Genomic DNA, 17,767 nt, shown 5'->3' on the forward strand with positions numbered 1-17,767 from the left:
AGGAGAACCCTTTGTTGGTTCCAGGTCTAACCTTTTTGGGTTCCACATAGAACCCTTTTCACCAACGGTTGTACATGGATCTATGGGGACAGCTGAAGAACCCTATTGCATTTGACCAGGGCCCATATAACACTGGTCAAAAGTGGTGCCCTATATAGTGAATAGGGTGCCATTTAGAATGAACTTCTTGTCTCATTCATAAAACTGCCTTAGCAGCCAGATTGTTGAATCTAAAGAGCAGTACAATAAATACATTATAGATGCATAGCTACCTCTATAACATGCTAACCTGCAACATGTGTGGGTGCTTCTGAACCGGTTATGTCCAGATGAATATCATAACAAAGCTACACACACACACACACACACACACACACACACACACGCACGCACACAAATACATAGTGAAGTCCCTCAGTCCAGCGAGACTATGATACTCAAATACCAGACATGCATGGTAAAGCCACACAGCTGGTCTAACAGACACACACAGACACGTCCCATCTCACTCATCACTATATGACATATTGAACAAGCAGCAACACAGACACAACTATACCCTGTAACTGACACTAAATCCTGTCACAACAAAACAACTCACTAACATCACTCACACGACAGACATTCACTAATACAATAAGTACGACAACAACTTAGAGCTACAACGTTCTCCCTATACCAACTGTAACACAACATCACATCAACTTACATCGTCACTAAATCTGGAAAAATGCCTCACTCCAGTCCCTTCAAAATGTGAGGGAGAGTAGGAGAGAACCCAGATGACAAACACATGGTTGAAGGGGAACAAGAAAGAGAAAGGAATAAATAATTGAAAAAGACAGAGAAAGAAGAGAAGACAAAGAGAGGATAAAGATAGAGAAGAGAGTGGTAACCGTTCAGACCAGGTTTTATGTAGAGCTCCTCTCCTCTTCTGTCGTCTCTCTTTCTCTAAGGCAGCTAAAGAAAGACTAGCAGAGAGTAACATTCTTTCTCTCTTTCTCTAAAGGTGCTAACTGCCCCCCTGGGTCCCCCTACGCGCTCTCTCTCTCTCTCTCCCCATCTCTCTCTCTCCTTCTCTCTCTCCCTTCCCCTCTCTCGCTCTCTCCTTCTCTCTTCCCCTATCTCTCCTTCTCTCTCTCCCTTCCCCTCTCTCGCTCTCTCCTTCTCTCTTCCCCTATCTCTCCTTCTCCCTCCCCTCTTTCTCTCTCTCCTTCTCTCTCTCCCCTCTCTCTCCCTCTCTCTCTCTCCCCTCTCTCTCCCATTCTCCCCCCTCTCTCTCTCCCTCCTTCTCTCTTCCCCTATCTCTCTCTCTCCTTTAAGCGCTCGACTCACCGCCTACTCTTACACTCCAAAAGATTCTGTTTTGCTCTGGGTATCTCTCTCTCTCTCACTCTTTCCCTTCCTCTCTCAGTACCTCCAGGGGGACGGTATGGAAACCTGCAACCTGAACCTGACAAAGTAGAAAGGGGGAGAAGAGAGACATAGGAGAGAAAGGTACAAGTCAGAGGTGATATGTAGAGAGTGATATGTAGCGAGAGAGAAGGGAGAGGGAGAAGGGAAAGGTAGAAAAGGAGAGAGTTGGAAAGAGACAGGGGGAGAGAGAGTGGGTGAGAGAGAGAGAGAGAGGGGGAGGGGAGAGAGAGGGGAGGGAGAGAGAGAGAAGGAGAGAGAGGAGAGAGAAGGAGTGAGAGAGAGAGAGAGAGAGAGAGAGAGAAAGAGAGAGAGGAGGGGAGAGAGAGAGGGAAAGAAAGAGTGGGGGAGAGAGAGAAGGAGAGAGAGAGAGGGGGGGGAGAGAAAGAGACAGTTTAACATATAGAGAGAAAGAGAAGGGGGTTCAAACTGAACCATCTGTGGCTGAAAACAACATTCTTCTGAGTTTCTGTTTTTTCTTTTTCACAGGCTGGCACCCTCATTATGTCTGTGTGTGAGTTTGTCTGTTTACCTGTTAATATACCGTGTCTGTGTGTGTGTGTGCATGTGTGTGTGTTTGCGAGTGTGTGTGTGTGCATATGTTTGCATAACTGTTTGCATGGTGCCTTGCCACATTGCTTTCCCAATGCGCGGTCTGTCTAAATGACATGGCTGCCGATATAGACCTGGTTTAAAACAGCTGGGACTCAAACCTCAACCACAGGCTGTAGTGATTGTTACAGTTGTCTGGTCCAGGGTAATGCGTGTGTGTGTGTGACAATACCTAGTCCTTTTGGAGAGATGTTACAATACCTAGTCCTTCAGCAGAGATGTTACAATACCTAGTCCTTCAGCAGAGATGTTACAATACCTAGTCCTTCAGGAGAGATGTTACAATACCCAGTCCTTCAGGAGAGATGTTACAATACCTAGTCCTTCAGCAGAGATGTTACAATACCTAGTCCTTCAGGAGAGATGTTACAATACCTAGTCCTTCAGGAGAGATGTTACAATACCTAGTCCTTCAGGAGAGATGTTACAATACCTAGTCCTTCAGCAGAGATGTTACAATACCTAGTCCTTCAGCAGAGATGTTACAATACCTAGTCCTTCAGCAGAGATGTTACAATACCTAGTCCTTCAGCAGAGATGTTACAATACCTAGTCCTTCAGGAGAGATGTTACAATACCTAGTCCTTCAGGAGAGATGTTACAATACCTAGTCCTTCAGCAGAGATGTTACAATACCTAGTCCTTCAGCAGAGATGTTACAATACCTAGTCCTTCAGCAGAGATGTTACAATACCTAGTCCTTCAGCAGAGATGTTACAATACCTAGTCCTTCAGCAGAGATGTTACAATACCTAGTCCTTCAGCAGAGATGTTACAATACCTAGTCCTTCAGCAGAGATGTTACAATACCTAGTCCTTCAGCAGAGATGTTACAATACCTAGTCATTCTGGAGAGATGTTACAATACCTAGTCCTTCAGGAGAGATGTTACAATACCTAGTCCTTCAGGAGAGATGTTACAATACCTAGTCCTTCAGGAGAGATATTACAATACCTAGTCCTTCAGCAGAGATGTTACAATACCTAGTCCTTCAGGAGAGATGTTACAATACCTAGTCCTTCAGGAGAGATGTTACAATACCTAGTCCTTCAGCAGAGATGTTACAATACCTAGTCCTTCAGGAGAGATGTTACAATACCTAGTCCTTCAGCAGAGATGTTACAATACCTAGTCCTTCAGGAGAGATGTTACAATACCTAGTCCTTCAGGAGAGATGTACTCATAGGAGTCCCGTCGAACCAGGGGGTCCCAGGTATCGTAGTCCACGATGACAGAGGGTCCGTTTTGCCAGTGACCACTGCCTTCAGATGACAAAACCATATAAAGAGAAATAAACAGAGAGCGAGAGAGAGAGAGACTGAGGGAGACTGAGGAAAATCTCCGTCATGGGTTTGTTGCACAACAGCCCAGCATTGTCAAGGGACACACTATATTCTGTAACAACATCAGCTGATCCCAGGAGAGGACCATTTTTGTTTATTTACTTTAAAAAATATTGTAGAAAGAATTCATATTTTTTTGTGTGAGTTTGTGTGCACACGTGCATGTGTGCGTGATTGAGTATGTGAGTGAGCAAAGTGGAGGTGTGTTTATGTGTATGGATGGTTGAATCCTGAGCTCTTTGCAGTTCTGCTCTGTCTGTTTCTTTGCCTGTATCTGGGATCTGCATTCCTGGGTGATGTGTGTGTGATAAGAGCCTTTATTGTTTCCTGTTGAGTGGAGGAGTGTGTGTTACAGAGCAGTGTGTGTTACAGAGCAGTGTGTGTTACAGAGGAGTGTGTGTAACAGAGGAGTGTGTGTTACAGAGGAGTGTGTGTTACAGAACAGTGTGTGTTACAGAGGAGTGTGTGTTACAGAGGAGTGTGTGTGTGTTACAGAGGGTGTGTGTGTTACAGAGGAGTGTGTGTGTGTTACAGAGCAGTGTGTGTTACAGAGGAGTGTGTGTTACAGTGGAGTGTGTGTTACAGAGCAGTGTGTGTTACAGAGGAGTGTGGGTTACAGAGCAGTGTGTGTTACAGAGGAGTGTGTGTTACAGAGGAGTGGGTGTGTGTTACAGAGGAGTGTGTGTTACATAGCAGTGTGTGTTACAGAGCAGTGTGTGTTACAGAGGAGTGTGTGTTACAGAGGAGTGTGTGTTACAGAGGAGTGTGTGTTACAGAGGAGTGTGTGTTACAGAGCAGTGTGTGTTACAGAGTAGTGTGTGTTACAGAGGAGTGTGTGTTACAGAGGAGTGTGTGTTACAGAGGAGTTTGTGTTACAGAGGAGTGTGTGTTACAGAGTCTGTGTTACAGAGGAGTGTGTGTGTGTTACAGAGGAGTGTGTGTTACAGAGCAGTGTGTGTTACAGAGCAGTGTGTGTTACAGAGCAGTGTGTGTTACAGAGGACGGTGTGTGTGTGTTACAGAGGAGTGTGTGTTACAGAGGAGTGTGTGTTACAGAGCAGTGTGTGTTACAGAGCAGTGTGTGTTACAGAGGAGTGTGTGTTACAGAGGAGTGTGTGTTACAGAGGAGTGTGTGTTACAGAGGAGTGTGTGTGTGTTACAGAGGAGTGTGTGTGTGTTACAGAGGAGTGTGTGTGTGTTACAGAGGAGTGTGTGTGTGTTACAGAGGAGTGTGTGTGTGTGTTACAGAGGAGTGTGTGTGTGTGTTTCAGAGGAGTGTGTGTGTGTTACAGAGGAGTGTGTGTGTGTTACAGAGGAGTGTGTGTGTGTTACAGAGGAGTGTGTGTGTGTTACAGAGGAGTGTGTGTGTGTGTTACAGAGGAGTGTGTGTGTTACAAAGGAGTGTGTGTGTGTTACAGAGGAGTGTGTGTGTGTTACAGAGGAGTGTGTGTTACAGAGGAGTGTGGGTTACAGAGCAGTGTGTGTTACAGAGCAGTGTGTGTTACAGAGGAGTGTGTGTTACAGAGCAGTGTGTGTTACAGAGCAGTGTGTGTTACAGAGGAGTGTGTGTGTGTTACAGAGGAGTGTGTGTGTGTGTTACAGAGGAGTGTGTGTGTGTTACAGAGGAGTGTGTGTGTGTTACAGAGGAGTGTGTGTGTGTTACAGAGGAGTGTGTGTGTGTTACAGAGGAGTGTGTGTTACAGAGCAGTGTGTGTTACAGAGGAGTGTGTGTTACAGAGGAGTGTGTGTTACAGAGCAGTGTGTGTTACAGAGCAGTGTGTGTTACAGAGGAGTGTGTGTTACAGAGGAGTGTGTGTGTGTTACAGAGGAGTGTGTGTTACAGAGGAGTGTGTGTTACAAAGCAGTGTGTGTTACAGAGGAGTGTGTGTTACAGAGGAGTTTGTGTTACAGAGGAGTGTGTGTTACAGAGTGTGTGTTACAGAGGAGTGTGTGTGTGTTACAGAGCAGTGTGTGTTACAGAGCAGTGTGTGTTACAGAGCAGTGTGTGTTACAGAGCAGTGTGTGTTACAGAGGACGGTGTGTGTGTGTTACAGAGGAGTGTGTGTTACAGAGGAGTGTGTGTTACAGAGGAGTGTGTGTTACAGAGGAGTGTGTGTTACAGAGCAGTGTGTGTTACAGAGGAGTGTGTGTTACAGAGGAGCGTGTGTTACAGAGGAGTGTGTGTTACAGAGGAGTGTGTGTTACAGAGGAGTGTGTGTTACAGAGGAGTGTGTGTGTTACAGAGAGTGGGTGTGTGTTACAGAGCAGTGTGTGTTACAGAGTAGTGTGTGTTACAGAGGAGTGTGTGTTACAGAGCAGTGTGTGTTACAGAGCAGTGTGTGTTACAGAGGAGTGTGTGTAACAGAGGAGTGTGTGTTACAGAACAGTGTGTGTTACAGAGGAGTGTGTGTTACAGAGGAGTGTGTGTGTGTTACAGAGGAGTGTGTGTGTTACAGAGGAGTGTGTGTGTTACAGAGGAGTGTGTGTTACAGAGGAGTGTGTGTGTGTTACAGAGGAGTGTGTGTGTTACAGAGGAGTGTGTGTGTTACAGAGCAGTGTGTGTTACAGAGGAGTGTGTGTTACAGTGGAGTGTGTGTTACAGAGCAGTGTGTGTTACAGAGGTGTGTGTGTTACAGAGGAGTGTGTGTTACAGAGGAGTGTGTGTTACAGAGCAGTGGGTGTGTGTTACAGAGGAGCGTGTGTTACATAGCAGTGTGTGTTACAGAGCAGTGTGTGTTACAGAGCAGTGTGTGTTACAGAGCAGTGTGTGTTACAGAGGAGTGTGTGTTACAGAGGAGTGTGTGTTACAGAGGAGTGTGTGTTACAGAGCAGTGTGTGTTACAGAGCAGTGTGTGTTACAGAGTAGTGTGTGTTACAGAGTAGTGTGTGTTAGAGAGGAGTGTGTGTTACAGAGGAGTGTGTGTTACAGAGGAGTGTGTGTTACAGAGGAGTTTGTGTTACAGAGGAGTGTGTGTTACAGAGTGTGTGTTACAGAGGAGTGTGTGTGTGTTACAGAGGAGTGTGTGTTACAGAGCAGTGTGTGTTACAGAGCAGTGTGTGTTACAGAGCAGTGTGTGTTACAGAGGACTGTGTGTGTGTGTTACAGAGGAGTGTGTGTTACAGAGGAGTGTGTGTTACAGAGCAGTGTGTGTTACAGAGCAGTGTGTGTTACAGAGGAGTGTGTGTTACAGAGGAGTGTGTGTTACAGAGGAGTGTGTGTTACAGAGGAGTGTGTGTTACAGAGGAGTGTGTGTGTGTTATAGAGGAGTGTGTGTTACAGAGGAGTGTGTGTTACAGAGCAGTGTGTGTTACAGAGGAGTGTGTGTTACAGAGCAGTGTGTGTTACAGAGCAGTGTGTGTTACAGAGGAGTGTGTGTTACAGAGGAGTGTGTGTTACAGAGGAGTGTGTGTGTGTTATAGAGGAGTGTGTGTTACAGAGCAGTGTGTGTTACAGACGAGTGTGTGTTACAGAGCAGTGTGTGTTACAGAGGAGTATGTGTTACAGAGGAGTGTGTGTGTGTGTTACAGAGGAGTGTGTGTGTGTGTTACAGAAGAGTGTGTGTTACATAGGAGTGTATGTTACAGAGCAGTGTGTGTTACAGAGGAATGTGTGTTACAGAGCAGTGTGTGTTACAGAGCAGTGTGTGTGTGTGTTACAGAGGAGTGTGTGTTACAGAGGAGTGTGTGTTACAGGGGAGTGTGTGTTACAGGGGAGTGTGTGTTACAGAGGAGTGTGTGTTACAGATGAGTGTGTGTTACAGAGGAGTGTGTGTGTGTTACAGAGGAGTGTGTGTGTGTTACAGAGGAGTGTGTGTGTGTGTTACAGAGGAGTGTGTGTGTGTGTGTTACAGAGGAGTGTGTGTGTGTTACAGAGGAGTGTGTGTTACAGAGGAGTGTGTGTGTGTTACAGAGGAGTGTGTGTGTGTGTTACAGAGGAGTGTGTGTTACAGAGGAGTGTGGGTTACAGAGCAGTGTGTGTTACAGAGCAGTGTGTGTTACAGAGGAGTGTGTGTTACAGAGCAGTGTGTGTTACAGAGCAGTGTGTGTTACAGAGAGTGTGTGTGTGTGTTACAGAGGAGTGTGTGTGTGTGTTACAGAGGAGTGTGTGTGTGTTACAGAGGAGTGTGTGTGTGTTACAGAGGAGTGTGTGTGTGTGTTACAGAGGAGTGTGTGTGTGTGTTTCAGAGGAGTGTGTGTGTGTTACAGAGGAGTGTGTGTGTGTTACAGAGGAGTGTGTGTGTGTTACAGAGGAGTGTGTGTGTGTTACAGAGGAGTGTGTGTGTGTGTTACAGAGGAGTGTGTGTGTTACAAAGGAGTGTGTGTGTGTTACAGAGGAGTGTGTGTGTGTTACAGAGGAGTGTGTGTTACAGAGGAGTGTGGGTTACAGAGCAGTGTGTGTTACAGAGCAGTGTGTGTTACAGAGGAGTGTGTGTTACAGAGCAGTGTGTGTTACAGAGCAGTGTGTGTTACAGAGGAGTGTGTGTGTGTTACAGAGGAGTGTGTGTGTGTTACAGAGGAGTGTGTGTGTGTTACAGAGGAGTGTGTGTTACAGAGCAGTGTGTGTTACAGAGGAGTGTGTGTTACAGAGCAGTGTGTGTTACAGAGCAGTGTGTGTTACAGAGGAGTGTGTGTTACAGAGAGTGTGTGTGTGTTACAGAGGAGTGTGTGTTACAGAGGAGTGTGTGTTACAAAGCAGTGTGTGTTACAGAGGAGTGTGTGTTACAGAGGAGTTTGTGTTACAGAGGAGTGTGTGTTACAGAGTGTGTGTTACAGAGGAGTGTGTGTGTGTTACAGAGGAGTGTGTGTTACAGAGCAGTGTGTGTTACAGAGGACGGTGTGTGTGTGTTACAGAGGAGTGTGTGTTACAGAGGAGTGTGTGTTACAGAGGAGTGTGTGTTACAGAGGAGTGTGTGTTACAGAGCAGTGTGTGTTACAGAGGAGTGTGTGTTACAGAGGAGTGTGTGTTACAGAGGAGTGTGTGTTACAGAGGAGTGTGTGTTACAGAGGAGTATGTGTTACAGAGGAGTGTGTGTGTTACAGAGCAGTGTGTGTTACAGAGTAGTGTGTACTACAGAGAGTGTGTGTTACAGAGCAGTGTGTGTTACAGAGCAGTGTGTGTTACAGAGGAGTGTGTGTAACAGAGGAGTGTGTGTTACAGAGGAGTGTGTGTTACAGAACAGTGTGTGTTACAGAGGAGTGTGTGTTACAGAGGAGTGTGTGTTACAGAGGAGTGTGTGTGTGTTACAGAGGAGTGTGTGTGTTACAGAGGAGTGTGTGTGTTACAGAGCAGTGTGTGTTACAGAGGAGTGTGTGTTACAGTGGAGTGTGTGTTACAGAGCAGTGTGTGTTACAGAGGAGTGTGTGTTACAGAGGAGTGTGTGTTACAGAGGAGTGTGTGTTACAGAGGAGTGGGTGTGTGTTACAGAGGAGTGTGTGTTACATAGCAGTGTGTGTTACAGAGCAGTGTGTGTTACAGAGCAGTGTGTGTTACAGAGGAGTGTGTGTTACAGAGGAGTGTGTGTTACAGAGGAGTGTGTGTTACAGAGCAGTGTGTGTTACAGAGCAGTGTGTGTTACAGAGCAGTGTGTGTTACAGAGTAGTGTGTGTTACAGAGGAGTGTGTGTTAGAGAGGAGTGTGTGTTACAGAGGAGTGTGTGTTACAGAGGAGTTTGTGTTACAGAGGAGTGTGTGTTACAGAGTGTGTGTTACAGAGGAGTGTGTGTGTGTTACAGAGGAGTGTGTGTTACAGAGCAGTGTGTGTTACAGAGCAGTGTGTGTTACAGAGCAGTGTGTGTTACAGAGGACTGTGTGTGTGTGTTACAGAGGAGTGTGTGTTACAGAGGAGTGTGTGTTACAGAGCAGTGTGTGTTACAGAGCAGTGTGTGTTACAGAGGAGTGTGTGTTACAGAGGAGTGTGTGTTACAGAGGAGTGTGTGTTACAGAGGAGTGTGTGTTACAGAGGAGTGTGTGTGTGTTATAGAGGAGTGTGTGTTACAGAGGAGTGTGTGTTACAGAGCAGTGTGTGTTACAGAGGAGTGTGTGTTACAGAGCAGTGTGTGTTACAGAGCAGTGTGTGTTACAGAGGAGTGTGTGTTACAGAGGAGTGTGTGTTACAGAGGAGTGTGTGTGTGTTATAGAGAGTGTGTGTTACAGAGCAGTGTATGTTACAGACGAGTGTGTGTTACAGAGCAGTGTGTGTTACAGAGGAGTATGTGTTACAGAGGAGTGTGTGTGTGTGTTACAGAGGAGTGTGTGTGTGTTACAGAAGAGTGTGTTACATAGGAGTGTATGTTACAGAGCAGTGTGTGTTACAGAGGAATGTGTGTTACAGAGCAGTGTGTGTTACAGAGCAGTGTGTGTGTGTGTTACAGAGGAGTGTGTGTTACAGAGGAGTGTGTGTTACAGGGAGTGTGTGTTACAGGGGAGTGTGTGTTACAGAGGAGTGTGTGTTACAGATGAGTGTGTGTTACAGAGGAGTGTGTGTGTGTTACAGAGGAGTGTGTGTGTGTTACAGAGGAGTGTGTGTGTGTGTTACAGAGCAGTGTGTGTGTGTGTTACAGAGCAGTGTGTGTGTGTTACAGAGGAGTGTGTGTTACAGAGGAGTGTGTGTTACAGAGGAGTGTGTGTGTGTTACAGAGGAGTGTGTGTGTGTTAGAGAGGAGTGTGTGTGTGTTAGAGAGGAGTGTGTGTGTGTTAGAGAGGAGTGTGTGTGTGTTACAGAGGAGTGTGTGTTACAGAGGAGTGTGTGTTACAGAGCAGTGTGTATTACAGAGGAGTGTGTGTTACAGAGCAGTGTGTATTACAGAGGAGTGTGTGTTACAGAGGAGTGTGTGTTACAGAGGAGTGTGTGTTACAGAGGAGTGTGTGTTACAGAGCAGTGTGTGTTACAGAGGAGTGTGTGTTACAGAGCAGTGTGTGTTACAGAGCAGTGTGTGTTACATAGGAGTGTGTGGTACAGAGTAGTGTGTGTTACAGAGCAGTGTGTGTTACAGAGGAGTGTGTGTGTGTGTTACAGAGGAGTGTGTGTGTGTTACAGAGGAGTGTGTGTTACAGAGCAGTGTGTGTTACAGAGGAGTGTGTGTTACAGTGGAGTGTGTGTTACAGAGCAGTGTGCGTTACAGAGGAGTGTGGGTTACAGAGCAGTGTGTGTTACAGAGGAGTGTGTGTTACAGAGGAGTGTGTGTTACAGAGCAGTGTGTGTTACAGACGAGTGTGTGTTACAGACGAGTGTGTGTTACAGAGGAGTGGGTGTGTGTTACAGAGGAGTGGGTGTGTGTTACAGAGTAGTGTGTGTTACAGAGTAGTGTGTGTTACAGAGGAGTGTGTGTTACAGAGGAGTGTGTGTTACAGAGGAGTTTGTGTTACAGAGGAGTGTGTGTTAAAGAGTGTGTGTTACAGAGGAGTGTGTGTGTGTTACAGAGCAGTTTGTGTTACAGAGGAGTGTGTGTTAGAGGAGTGTGTGTTACAGAGGAGTGTGTGTTACAGAGCAGTGTGTGTTACAGAGCAGTGTGTGTTACATAGCAGTGTGTGTTACATAGGAGTGTGTGGTACAGAGCAGTGTGTGGTACAGAGCAGTGTGTGTTACAGAGCAGTGTGTGTTACAGAGGAGTGTGTGTGTGTTACAGAGGAGTGTGTGTGTGTTACAGAGCAGTGTGTGTTACAGAGGAGTGTGTGTTACAGTGGGTGTGTGTTACAGAGCAGTGTGTGTTACAGAGGAGTGTGGGTTACAGAGCAGTGTGTGTTACAGAGGAGTGTGTGTTACAGAGGAGTGTGTGTGTTACAGAGGAGTGTGTGTGTTACAGAGGAGTGGGTGTGTGTTACAGAGTAGTGTGTGTTACAGAGGAGTGTGTGTTACAGAGGAGTGTGTGTTACAGAGCAGTGTGTGTTACAGAGCAGTGTGTGTTACAGAGGAGTGTGTGTTACAGAGGAGTGTGTGTGTGTTATAGAGAGTGTGTGTTACAGAGCAGTGTGTGTTACAGACGAGTGTGTGTTACAGAGCAGTGTGTGTTACAGAGGAGTATGTGTTACAGAGGAGTGTGTGTTACAGAGCAGTGTGTATTACAGAGGAGTGTGTGTTACAGAGGAGTGTGTGTTACAGAGGAGTGTGTGTTACAGAGCAGTGTGTGTTACAGAGGAGTGTGTGTTACAGAGCAGTGTGTGTTACAGAGCAGTGTGTGTTACATAGGAGTGTGTGGTACAGAGCAGTGTGTGTTACAGAGCAGTGTGTGTTACAGAGCAGTGTGTGTTACAGAGGAGTGTGTGTGTGTTACAGAGGAGTGTGTGTGTGTTACAGAGCAGTGTGTGTTACAGAGGAGTGTGTGTTACAGTGGAGTGTGTGTTACAGAGCAGTGTGTGTTACAGAGGAGTGTGGGTTACAGAGCAGTGTGTGTTACAGAGGAGTGTGTGTTACAGAGGAGTGTGTGTTACAGAGGAGTGTGTGTTACAGAGGAGTGTGTGTGTTACAGAGGAGTGGGTGTGTGTTACAGAGCAGTGTATGTTACAGAGTAGTGTGTGTTACAGAGGAGTGTGTGTTACAGAGGAGTGTGTGTTACAGAGGAGTGTGTGTGTGTGTTACAGAGGAGTGTGTGTGTGTTACAGAGCAGTGTGTGTTACAGAGCAGTGTGTGTTACAGAGCAGTGTGTGTTACAGAGGAGTGTGTGTTACAGTGGAGTGTGTGTTACAGAGCAGTGTGTGTTACAGAGCAGTGTGCGTTACAGAGGAGTGTGGGTTACAGAGCAGTGTGTGTTACAGAGGAGTGTGTGTTACAGAGGAGTGTGTGTTACAGAGCAGTGTGTGTTACAGAGTGTGTGTTACAGAGGAGTGTGTGTTACAGAGGAGTGGGTGTGTGTTACAGAGGAGTGGGTGTGTGTTACAGAGTAGTGTGTGTTACAGAGTAGTGTGTGTTACAGAGGAGTGTGTGTTACAGAGGAGTTTGTGTTACAGAGGAGTTTGTGTTACAGAGGAGTGTGTGTTACAGAGTAGTGTGTGTGTGTTACAGAGCAGTGTGTGTTACAGAGAGTGTGTGTTAGAGGAGTGTGTGTTACAGAGGAGTGTGTGTTACAGAGCAGTGTGTGTTACAGAGCAGTGTGTGTTACATAGGAGTGTGTGGTACAGAGCAGTGTGTGGTACAGAGCAGTGTGTGTTACAGAGCAGTGTGTGTTACAGAGGAGTGTGTGTGTGTTACAGAGGAGTGTGTGTGTGTTACAGAGCAGTGTGTGTTACAGAGGAGTGTGTGTTACAGTGGAGTGTGTGTTACAGAGCAGTGTGTGTTACAGAGGAGTGTGGGTTACAGAGCAGTGTGTGTTACAGAGGAGTGTGTGTTACAGAGGAGTGTGTGTGTTACAGAGGAGTGTGTGTGTTACAGAGGAGTGGGTGTGTGTTACAGAGTAGTGTGTGTTACAGAGGAGTGTGTGTTACAGAGCAGTGTGTGTTACAGAGGAGTGTGTGTTACAGAGGAGTGTGTGTTACAGAGCAGTGTGTGTTACAGAGCAGTGTGTGTTACATAGGAGTGTGTGGTACAGAGCAGTGTGTGTTACAGAGGAGTGTGTGTGTGTTACAGAGGAGTGTGTGTGTGTTACAGAGGAGTGTGTGTGTGTTACAGAGCAGTGTGTGTGTGTTACAGAGCAGTGTGTGTTACAGAGGAGTGTGTGTTACAGTGGAGTGTGTGTTACAGAGCAGTGTGTGTTACAGAGGAGTGTGGGTTACAGAGCAGTGTGTGTTACAGAGGAGTGTGTGTTACAGAGGAGTGTGTGTTACAGAGGAGTGTGTGTTACAGAGGAGTGTGTGTGTGTTATAGAGGAGTGTGTGTGTGTTACAGAAGAGTGTGTTACATAGGAGTGTATGTTACAGAGCAGTGTGTGTTACAGAGGAGTATGTGTTACAGAGGAGTGTGTGTGTGTGTTACAGAGGAGTGTGTGTGTGTTACAGAAGAGTGTGTGTTACAGAGGAGTGTATGTTACAGAGCAGTGTGTGTTACAGAGGAATGTGTGTTACAGAGCATTGTGTGTTACAGAGCAGTGTGTGTGTGTGTTACAGAGGAGTGTGTGTTACAGAGGAGTGTGTGTTACAGGGGAGTGTGTGTTACAGGGAGTGTGTGTTACAGAGGAGTGTGTGTTACAGATGAGTGTGTGTTGCAGAGGAGTGTGTGTGTGTTACAGAGGAGTGTGTGTGTGTTACAGAGGAGTGTGTGTGTGTTACAGAGGAGTGTGTGTGTGTGTTACAGAGGAGTGTGTGTGTGTTACAGAGGAGTGTGTGTGTGTTACAGAGGAGTGTGTGTTACAGAGGAGTGTGTGTTACAGAGGAGTGTGTGTGTGTTACAGAGGAGTGTGTGTGTGTTAGAGAGGAGTGTGTGTGTGTTACAAAGGAGTGTGTGTGTGTTACAGAGGAGTGTGTGTTACAGAGGAGTGTGTGTTACAGAGCAGTGTGTATTACAGAGGAGTGTGTGTTACAGAGGAGTGTGTGTTACAGAGGAGTGTGTGTTACAGAGCAGTGTGTGTTACAGAGGAGTGTGTGTTACAGAGCAGTGTGTGTTACAGAGCAGTGTGTGTTACATAGGAGTGTGTGGTACAGAGCAGTGTGTGTTACAGAGCAGTGTGTGTTACAGAGGAGTGTGTGTGTGTTACAGAGGAGTGTGTGTGTGTTACAGAGGAGTGTGTGTGTGTTACAGAGCAGTGTGTGTTACAGAGGAGTGTGTGTTACAGACCAGTGTGCGTTACAGAGGAGTGTGGGTTACAGAGCAGTGTGGGTTACAGAGGAGTGTGTGTTACAGAGGAGTGTGTGTTACAGAGCAGTGTGTGTTACAGAGGAGTGTGTGTTACAGAGGAGTGTGTGTTACAGAGGAGTGGGTGTGTGTTACAGAGTAGTGTGTGTTACAGAGTAGTGTGTGTTACAGAGGAGTGTGTGTTACAGAGGAGTTTGTGTTACAGAGGAGTTTGTGTTACAGAGGAGTGTGTGTTACAGAGTAGTGTGTGTGTGTTACAGAGCAGTGTGTGTTACAGAGGAGTGTGTGTTAGAGGAGTGTGTGTTACAGAGGAGTGTGTGTTACAGAGCAGTGTGTGTTACAGAGCAGTGTGTGTTACATAGGAGTGTGTGGTACAGAGCAGTGTGTGGTACAGAGCAGTGTGTGTTACAGAGCAGTGTGTGTTACAGAGGAGTGTGTGTGTGTTACAGAGGAGTGTGTGTGTGTTACAGAGCAGTGTGTGTTACAGAGGAGTGTGTGTTACAGTGGAGTGTGTGTTACAGAGCAGTGTGTGTTACAGAGGAGTGTGGGTTACAGAGCAGTGTGTGTTACAGAGGAGTGTGTGTTACAGAGGAGTGTGTGTGTTACAGAGGAGTGTGTGTGTTACAGAGGAGTAGGTGTGTGTTACAGAGTAGTGTGTGTTACAGAGGAGTGTGTGTTACAGAGCAGTGTGTGTTACAGAGGAGTGTGTGTTACAGAGGAGTGTGTGTTACAGAGCAGTGTGTGTTACAGAGCAGTGTGTGTTACATAGGAGTGTGTGGTACAGAGCAGTGTGTGTTACAGAGGAGTGTGTGTGTGTTACAGAGGAGTGTGTGTGTGTTACAGAGGAGTGTGTGTGTGTTACAGAGCAGTGTGTGTGTGTTACAGAGCAGTGTGTGTTACAGAGGAGTGTGTGTTACAGTGGAGTGTGTGTTACAGAGCAGTGTGTGTTACAGAGGAGTGTGGGTTACAGAGCAGTGTGTGTTACAGAGGAGTGTGTGTTACAGAGGAGTGTGTGTTACAGAGGAGTGTGTGTTACAGAGGAGTGTGTGTGTTACAGAGGAGTGGGTGTGTGTTACAGAGCAGTGTGTGTTACAGAGTAGTGTGTGTTACAGAGGAGTGTGTGTTACAGAGGAGTGTGTGTTACAGAGGAGTGTGTGTTACAGAGGAGTGTGTGTGTGTGTTACAGAGGAGTGTGTGTGTGTGTTACAGAGCAGTGTGTGTTACAGAGCAGTGTGTGTTACAGAGGAGTGTGTGTTACAGTGGAGTGTGTGTTACAGAGCAGTGTGTGTTACAGAGGAGTGTGTGTTACAGAGCAGTGTGTGTTACAGAGGAGTGTGTGTTACATAGGAGTGTGTGTGTGTTACAGAGGAGTGTGTGTGTGTTAGAGAGCAGTGTGTGTTACAGAGCAGTGTGTGTTACAGAGGAGTGTGTGTTACAGTGGAGTGTGTGTTACAGAGCAGTGTGTGTTACAGAGCAGTGTGTGTTACAGAGCAGTGTGTGTTACAGAGCAGTGTGTGTTACAGAGGAGTGTGTGTTACAGTGGAGTGTGTGTTACAGAGCAGTGTGTGTTACAGAGCAGTGTGTGTTACAGAGGAGTGTGGGTTACAGAGCAGTGTGTGTTACAGAGGAGTGTGTGTTACAGAACAGTGTGTGTTACAGAACAGTGTGTGTTACAGAGGAGTGTGTGTTACAGAGGAGTGTGTGTTACAGAGGAGTGGGTGTGTGTTACAGAGCAGTGTGTGTTACAGAGCAGTGTGTGTTACAGAGGAGTGTGGGTTACAGAGCAGTGTGTGTTACAGAGGAGTGTGTGTTACAGAGAGTGTGTGTTACAGAGGAGTTTGTGTTACAGAGGAGTGTGTGTTACAGAGTGTGTGTTACAGAGGAGTGTGTGTGTGTTACAGAGCAGTGTGTGTTACAGAGCAGTGTGTGTTACAGAGCAGTGTGTGTTACAGAGGAGTGTGTGTGTGTGTTACAGAGGAGTGTGTGTGTGTTACAGAGGAGTGTGTGTTACAGGGGAGTGTGTGTTACAGAGGAGTGTGTGTGTGTTACAGAGGAGTGTGTGTGTGTTACAGAGGAGTGTGTGTGTGTGTGTGTTACAGAGGAGTGTGTGTGTGTTACAGAGGAGTGTGTGTGTGTTACAGAGGAGTGTGTGTGTGTTACAGAGGAGTGTGTGTGTGTTACAGAGGAGTGTGTGTGTGTTACAGAGGAGTGTGTGTGTGTTACAGAGGAGTGTGTGTTACAGAGGAGTGTGTGTTACAGAGGAGTGTGTGTGTGTTACAGAGCAGTGTGTGTTACAGAGCAGTGTGTGTTACAGAGGAGTGTGTGTTACAGAGGAGTGTGTGTTACAGAGCAGTGTGGGTTACAGAGCAGTGTGTGTTACAGAGGAGTGTGTGTACAGAGGAGTGTGTGTTACAGAGGAGTGTGTGTTACAGAGGAGTGTGTGTTACAGAGCAGTGTGGGTTACAGAGCAGTGTGTGTTACAGAGGAGTGTGTGTTACAGAGGAGTGTGTGTTACAGAGGAGTGTGTGTTACAGAGCAGTGTGGGTTACAGAGCAGTGTGTGTTACAGAGGAGTGTGTGTTACAGAGGAGTGTGTGTTACAGAGCAGTGTGTGTTACAGTTAGCCAGTCTCTGCAGTGTGCTGAATACTGCCCCTTTCTGGAAAGAGCAAGAAGGCACAGGTTGCTTTGGTCAAATCTTTTGGCACAATTTCTGCTCACACACACATATTATGAAACAGACATATCTGTGTCTGTTCAGACTAACTGAACAGGTGAACAATTCTGATGTGGTGGTCTCAGAAAGATTGGTTTTGATTTGATAGTGAGTCATGATATTTGTCTGTTCTACTCTGTTCTGTTCTGTTCTGCTATGTTCTGTTCTGCTCTGTTCCATTCTGCTCCGTTCTGCTTCGTTCCTTTCTGTTCTGCTCCGTTCTGTTCTGCTCTGTTCTGTTCCGCTTTATTCCGCTCTGCTCTGTTCCGTTCTGCTCTGTTCTGCTCCGTTCTGTTCTGCTCCGTTCTGTTCTGCTCCGTTCTGCTCTGTTCTGCTCTGTTCTGTTCCGCTCTGTTCTGTTCTGCTCCGTTCTGCTCTGCTCCATTCTGCTCTGTTCTGTTCCGCTCTGCTCTGTTCTGCTCCATTCTGCTCTGTTCTGCTCTGTTCTGTTCTGTTCTGCTCTGTTCTGCTCTGTTCTGCTCCATTCTGCTCTGTTCTGTTCCGCTCTGCTCTGTTCTGTTCCGCTCTTTTCTGTTCTGCTCTGTTCTGTTCTGTTCTTCTCTGTTCTGCTCTGTTCTGTTCTGCTCTGTTCTGCTCTGTTCTGTTCTGTTCTGCTCTGTTCTGTTCTGCTCTGTTCTGTTCTGTTCTGCTCTGTTCTGTTCTGCTCTGTTCTGTTCTGCTCTGCTCTGTTCTGTTCTGTTCTGGTCTGCTCTGTTCTGTTCTGTTCTGTTCTGTTCTTTTGTGACGGCAGCTGACAGGATGTGTGACTGCAGGGTGAAGGGCTGTGACGGCAGCTGGCAGGATATGTGACAGCAGGGTGAAGGGCTGTGACGGCAGCTGACAGGATGTGTGACTGCAGGGTGAAGGGCTGTGACGGCAGCTGACAGGATATGTGACTGCAGGGTGAAGGGCTGTGACGGCAGCTGACAGGATATGTGACTGCAGGGTGAAGGGCTGTGACGGCA

General features: G+C 46.6%; 1 protein-coding gene across 3 annotated transcripts in view; it reads right to left on the reverse strand.

The window, feature by feature from the left end:
• Window positions 1-17,767, reverse strand: part of LOC112251324 (tensin-3) — a 97,268-nt gene that overhangs the window by 48,338 nt on the left and 31,163 nt on the right. For all 3 annotated transcript variants that reach the window (XM_042322330.1, XM_042322329.1, XM_042322328.1), the window contains exon 12: window positions 3,184-3,288. In XM_042322330.1, the coding sequence (XP_042178264.1) occupies window positions 3,184-3,288 (105 nt within the window). The remainder of the gene's footprint in view (window positions 1-3,183; window positions 3,289-17,767) is intronic.

Source organism: Oncorhynchus tshawytscha, linkage group LG05 (assembly GCF_018296145.1).
Source record: "Oncorhynchus tshawytscha isolate Ot180627B linkage group LG05, Otsh_v2.0, whole genome shotgun sequence".
Lineage (NCBI taxonomy): Eukaryota > Metazoa > Chordata > Actinopteri > Salmoniformes > Salmonidae > Oncorhynchus > Oncorhynchus tshawytscha.